The sequence below is a fragment of the Bison bison genome, unplaced genomic scaffold, assembly GCF_000754665.1.
Source record: "Bison bison bison isolate TAMUID 2011002044 unplaced genomic scaffold, Bison_UMD1.0 scf7180017864221, whole genome shotgun sequence".
Lineage (NCBI taxonomy): Eukaryota > Metazoa > Chordata > Mammalia > Artiodactyla > Bovidae > Bison > Bison bison.
The window spans coordinates 1064741-1071606 of NW_011494793.1; the positions used below are offsets into that span (position 1 = coordinate 1064741).

At 50.2% G+C, this 6866-nt stretch overlaps 1 protein-coding gene across 1 annotated transcript in view; it reads right to left on the bottom strand.

The window, feature by feature from the left end:
- CPAMD8 (C3 and PZP-like, alpha-2-macroglobulin domain containing 8) overlaps window positions 1-6866 on the bottom strand; it is a 94933-nt gene that overhangs the window by 74192 nt on the left and 13875 nt on the right. The window contains exons 9-11 of the mRNA XM_010845674.1: window positions 5841-5949; window positions 3094-3321; window positions 674-844 (exon numbers count right to left, since the gene is read on the bottom strand). Of these exons, the coding sequence (XP_010843976.1) occupies window positions 674-844; window positions 3094-3321; window positions 5841-5949 (508 nt within the window). The remainder of the gene's footprint in view (window positions 1-673; window positions 845-3093; window positions 3322-5840; window positions 5950-6866) is intronic.

A 6866-nucleotide genomic window follows, 5' to 3' on the forward strand; every position in this document is an offset into this window, starting at 1 on the left:
TCTTCCAGCCCCAAGGACTGTAGCCAGCCACACGCCTCTGTCCACAGGATTTCCCAGGCAAGCATACTGGAGTGAGTTGCCATTTCCTCCTCCAGGGGATCTTTCCTGACCCAGGGATTGAAGCCTTGTGTCTCCTGCATTGGCAGGCAGATTCTTTACCACTGCGCCATTTGGGAAGGCCTCTGGAGTGGGGAGAGGTTATAAAAATCAGACCATTCAGTCCACCTGACTCTAACACTGCCTTCTGGGTGGACCCTAAGCAACATCCTTTGAGGTAAGGGGAAGCCCCACCGGCTCCCTCCTCCATATCTTCCTGCAATGGCTCGGCCAGCTGGGCACTGCAGAACCTAATTATACTATGATTGCAGTTCTCTGGGCCTCTGCATATGTTGTTCCACCTTCCGGGAAGCAGCCTGGCTGAACCTCCCCCTGGTCAGGAGTCCACCTGGGAAGATCCTTTGCGGGGAGCCAGACACCCTGACACTTTCTCAGCGTCCTGCCTCCCTCTGGGGTGTTTGGTTTATCTGACCTGGCCAGCTCTCCCATCAGACTGAACTCACTCAGGGCAGGTGCCAGACCCAGGAAGACTGACCCAGTGCCTGAGCGTGGCCTGGAGGAGGGACCAAACCCATGTCTGCTGGCTGAATGACAAGGGTCTAGGTGACTCACGCACCTCCAGCCACACATGCTGGGCTGACATAGGGATGGAGGGGATTTCAAACTCCACCAGCCCACCCTGGGACACAGACTCCACGGTGTAGATGTTGTCCTTCGGCGTCAGTTCTGCCCTGATCTGGACGGTCACTCCCTCCGCCGGGCTACCATCCGGGTACGACAGCTCCACCTGGAATGGGTCACCAAGGAGTCACTGTGGTTAGGCTGGTGACACCCCCCAAACTGATCTACAGACTCGGCCCAATTCCCCAGCAGAATCCCAGCCAGCTCCCTTGAAGCAATCGACAATTTGATGCTAAGGGGCCCCAAACAGCTAAAGCAATCCTGTTAAATAATCAAGAACTCATACATCCAATTCCAAAACTTGCTACAAAGTGCAGTGGTGAAGACGCTGCACCTGATGGAACTCATGTGAGGACAGATATGAAAACTGATGGATCAGAATTGACGGTGCAGAAATAAGTCCAGCCATCTACAGCCAATTGATTATCGAAAAAGATCAAAACATGGCGAAGGGGAATCCCCTGGCAGGTTCAGTGGTTAGGGCTCCTCCCTCTCACTGCAGGGGGCACGTGTTTAATCCCTGGCCAGGGAAATAAAATCCCGCATGGCACATGGCATCGCAAAAGAAAAGGATTACAGTCAATTGACTTTTGACAAGGGTGCCAAGACCATTCGATGGGAAAACAACAATTCCTTCACCAAATGGTTCTGGGATAACTGGATCTCCAGATGCAAAAGAATGAAGCTGAACCCCAACCTCACACCATGTGCCAAAATTAACTCAAAATGAATCAGAGACCTAAATGTAATGGTTAGAACTACAAAATACTTAGAAGATAACACAGGGGAAAGCTTTTATGACCTTGGACTTGGCAAAGAAGTCACAAGGCACAAATCACCAGCCATTTACCTGGTGCCCCAGCCAGGAAGGAACAGCGTGAGCAGTGTGGTGGAAACAGTTCCATGTGACTCTTAGACCTCACTCATTCTAGCAGGTAGAAAAGGCAGTCAGAGAGAGGGGTTCAAAAGACATGGATGTTGTGAAGAAATATGGTCAGTGGTTCCTGAAAGATCCTGGAGCACCTCTCAACTGTGCAGGTATCTGGTGATGGGGTGACCAGTTCCATTCTTTTTTTTTTTTAATGTGGACCATTTTTAGTCTTTATGGAATTTGTTACAGTATTGTTTTTGTTTTCTGTTTTGGTTTTGGCCACAAGGCATGTGGGATCTTAGTTCCCCAACCAAGGATTGAATCCGCACCGCCAACTTGAAGGCGAAGTTTTAACCACTGGACTGCCAGGGTATTCCCAGCTCCATTCTTTAATGCAGATATGAAATGAGTGCTAAGTCGCTTCAGTTGTGTCCGACTCTTTGCGACCCTATGGACTGTAGCCCGCCAGGCTCCTCTGACCATGGGGATCCTCCAGCTGAGAATATTGGAGAGGGTTGCCAAGCCCTCCTTCAGGGGATCTTTCCGACCCAGGGATTGAATTCATGTCTCTTAGGTCTCCTGCACTGGCAGGTGGGTTCTTTACCACTAGTGCCACCTGGGAAGCCCCTAATGCAGAGAGTGGATGATTTCCTGGGTGTAGGTGAAACACTCCCCTTTCACTGAATGGACGGCCCCAAGTCCACTCATACATATTCCGTATGGTGCCTTAGCTGGGACCCTCAAACCCGGGGGCACATGAGCCATGCCTCTCCGCATGGAACAGAGAGCTGGGGGTGGGGGCTGAGATCTCATCATGGAGGAGGGAAGGGAGGTCCCAGAGCAGAGCAAGAGGAGCAGGAACAACACGAAGACAGGCCTCTAGGACCCTGTGGGTGACCCATGGGATGCAAAAGGGAAGAGGGGTGTGGGTGCCAGGCAGAGGCAAGCGTCACCCTGGGGTGACACAAGGCTCCACTGGTCTTGCCCTCCCTTCCCCCCAAATTCCACTTGAAACCAGATGCCCCAGTTCAGCATCTCGAATCTCTAGTCATCTCAAATTTTACTGTGTAGAAGAACGGTGTAGTAGGTGGGAGGGAGGCAGGGGCTTGTTCTAAATGCCACTCCCCACAAGGGAGCTGAATCAGACTGTCTCAGAGACGGGGATCTGCCTTTTATGAACTTAGTAGTTAAGTCCTCTAGACATAAAGTCAACCCAATTAAAGAAGGCGATACCATCATGGAACTGATTTAATAAGTGGATACATAGCATTGGGTTTGGTGCTCTAGGTTTGGAAATGTCTAACTATGCTCAGCAAAGCAGCCCCTTAATCCCAAGACGGCAAAAGTTCTTGGTTTTCAACCACATCACGGCTGCAGGGCCTTGCAGGGGTAACACAGTGGTCCTCGGGCAGGAGTTAGGGTGGGAGGCGGCACAGAGCCTGTGACCTTGGCAGGGCCTGCTGGGCACCATGCCTGGGGCTTACCTTCCCCACGTAGGACAGCCCCGGCTTAAACTGCTTCCTCGTGTCCTTGGAGTACCGGACGTCCACCAGCTGCCTCTGGACCGGAGTGGAGTCGTCGAAGGCCACCTGATGGCTCCCGTCCGCAGCGGTCACCGTGGCCCAGATGCTGATGGTGCCCCGGAAGTGCTCGGGGACGTCGGCCGGAATCATGTCCTTCACACAGATGCTGAAGTCCTGGGAGCCATGGATCTGGAGGTAGGAGACACACAGGTCGTGCTCAGCCGGAGCTGAGTGGCTCTGAGAGATAACTCACAAACACACAGCTCAAGAAGGTGCCCCTCTGGCCGCTTGGAGGACCAGGGGGACACTCGATGACCCATCCATTCTATGCTGTGCATCACTGCATGGAGGCTGAGTCCCCGGCTGGATATGCATTGTTTTCTAGGAGGAACGAGGTCAGCTCTTTGGGCAGAAGCTGAAACAACCCCTCGGGCCAGACTGCAAGGTTGGGACTTGAACCTGGTCAGCCACACGCTGGAGCACTGGTTCCCCTCCCATGCACAGGGTACAGACCTCACCCCCCCACCCAGTTAACTCCATCTCAGGATTGCTCCCAGGGGCAAATAATCCATGTCCGTAAACAGCTGTGGAGTGAATTACTCAGTAAAGAGAACGTTAAGACAAGAGCTACCGGGGCAGCTTCTAGGGAGAATGGCTAGGATAACAAGGGTACAAGCACCAGGCACAGAGGAGGTGAGAGGCCAGAGTGTCCACTCCACAGAAGAGAAGCCACGGTGACACAGAGAGAGGACGCATCCCGGGGGCAAAGGGATGAGGAAGTTGGTTCAGGTGGAGGTAGAGAGGAGGTGGGGATGACAGGACTCAGCCCCAGAATCTCCAGGACTGCTTGTATATGTTGCATAGTGGCACGCGCACAGTGGGATTTTAAGTTGAAGAAGAAAAATAAAAACCAGATTATGAAATTTTACATGCAAGGGGGTGTGAAATCATGTAGCCACTTTAGAAAAAAAAAATCTGGGAATTCCTCAAACAACTAAACGTAGTCACCACTCAGAGACTGAACATCCAGATGGAGACTAATTGGAAAAGACCCTGATCCTGCGAAAGATTGAGGGCAGGAGGAGAAGAGAGCAACAGAGGATGAGATGGTTGGAGAGCATCACCAACTCAATGGACATGAGTTTGAGCAAACTCTGGCAGACAGTGAAGGACAGAGAAAACCTGGAGTGCTACAGTTTATGGGGTTGCAAAGAGTTGGACATGACTTAGCGACTGAACAAGTATAGAAAAAAATAACTCTGACTCAAGATCTGCAGGCACCAGTGTAGGAAGCCAACCCATTACAGTCAGCTCTCCATACCCACAAGTTTCACACCCATGGATTCAACCAACTTCGAAGAGTTTCTGTGCGAGGCTGGTTGAATACTAGGATGCAGAACCCACAGACGTGGAAGAGCCAGCTGTATCTACAAGTCAGGCTTGTAAGAAGTCAGACCTCTATCTCTATAGCAACCCAACAACAACCCCTATAACAATCAGCCCCAAATAGCCAGGACCTAATAATTGACTATTTCCCTGATATTTGTCCCCACTTCCATCTTAGAAACAATTGCTGTTGTTCAGTCACTGAGTCGTGTCTGACTCTTTGCAACCCCACGGACTGCAGCACACCAGGCTTCCCTGTCCTTCACCATCTCCCAGAGTTTGCTCAAACTCATGTCCATTGAATCCGTGAGTCATCCAACCATCTTGTCCTCTGTCGTCTCCTTCTCCTCCTGCCTTCAATCTTTCCCAGCACCATGATCTTTTCTAATGAGTCGGCTCTTCACATCAAGTGGCCAAAGTATTGGAGCTTCAGCTTCAGCATCAGCTTTTCCAGTGAATATTCAGGGTTGATTTCCTTTAGGATTGCCTGGTTTGATCTCTCTGCAGTCCAAGCAACAATTGGAAAAAGTCAAATATGCACCCCTCATCAATTACATTGGATGCCTGTTTCTATTACCCCATGACTTCCACATGCCAATAGCCTCCCATCATGGCACACCAGAAGCCTTTTCCATTTTTCACTATAAATCTTTTCCACTTCTCCACCTGCCTTTTGAGTCTCTGCCAAACACAAGTGATGGTGGCTGACTCCCTTGCTGCAAGCTATGAATAAAGATCCTTTGTTTGTCCTTATTCAGGTGATCATATTTGATTCAAACCATAGAACTCAGGAATTCCAAATCCAAGAGATACATCACACAAAAATATACATGAATGTTCCTAGCATTATCCATCAAAAGTCAAGAAGAAGCAATAACTTGAGGGACTGCCCTGGTGGTCCAGTGGTTAAGCCTCTGTGCATCCACTCCAGGGGCATGAATAGTATTTTCTATATGGATATCTGAATTGCATGTTACGTGAATTATGTCTCAATAAAACGTTCCATACCTGAATTGCATGTTATGTGAATTATGTCTCAATAAAACGTTTCCTTTACCTACAATAACATCCTACGAAGAAAGACATCAAAATAGCAATACTGGCTATGTCTGTCTATCAGAGGACAAGTCAACTTTATTATTTCTTTTTTATATGTTCTAGCCTCTATGTTCAGCCTGTAAGAATTTTATCATCAGGAAAATTCCCACCATACAAACTGTTCTGGAAACTAAAATAAAATGGGTGATCACAGAGCCGAAGCCAAGAGCAGGCGCTGTGGGAAGGGACCTACTGGGTGACAGCTCGAGGTTCCTGCTCCTCACCTTGGTGGTCCTAAGGATGGGGCGCCCCACCTCCTGGCTGTAGTACCCCACACCATTCACAGTCATGTTGACGGTTAAAGTTCCCGAGACAGGTTTCCCAAAGGTATACCTGGAACAAAAGGACGAAGAGTAGTAAGTTTCACAAGCAGGGGCCCAGAGGATAGTGGGGAGGGGTCAGTCTCAGAAAGGCCCTGAGATCCTCTACACCAAGCCTCATGTTGGACAGAAAAAGAGACCAAGGGTCAGAGAGGAACTCTGGACCCAAAGAAGCGGGGTATGTGAGACAACTGTTGAGGTGAGGCACTGGAGTAAGGCAGAACGGAGTATCGAGCAACGGTAAGCAACAGGAAGGCCTGGCTAGGCTTAAGTGCCCAAGGAGTTCAACTTTGAACCAGGGATCTGATTTCTTTGAGCTTCGGTTTCCTCACGGAGAATGAGAATAAACCATCTTCTCAAGAATGTAGGTGAAATACTTAAATGTATGTATGTCATGCCTGATGCAGTGGAGACAACTGCTTACTGGGACACAGGAGCAAGACAGGAGCAAAATTGAAAAAGAAAAAAAAATAAAAAACGCCCAGAATTTTTACAGTATTTTCTGGACTATAAAATGGGCGTGTATCCAGCGCGCCCTTGTATTTTTTTCGGGGAAGAAGCGCAAAGGGAGTCGTCTCAGCCACAACCTCCGGCAGTTGGCAGAGCTGGGGCGGGAACACGGGCCTCATAGAGCCCTCCCAGGGGACAGAAAGGAATAGCGCCTCTTGACATCCTCTGGTTGACCCTCACGTCGAGCTCTGTCAACAGCCTGGTCATTAGGGTCGCAAAGAGTCGGACACAACTGAGCGACTGAACAACAAGTGCTCAAGAATATCCCTCTGGGGTCAGCCCACGGGCCATGGACTCAGTCTGCGGGGGAATGCGGCATTGCTGAAGGGGTGTGCCCTGCGGAGGGGCGTGTCCTAGGGGCGGGGCGTGTCCTGGGGGCTGGGCTGCCCTGCGGAGGGGACTCTTCTAGGGGAGGTGCAA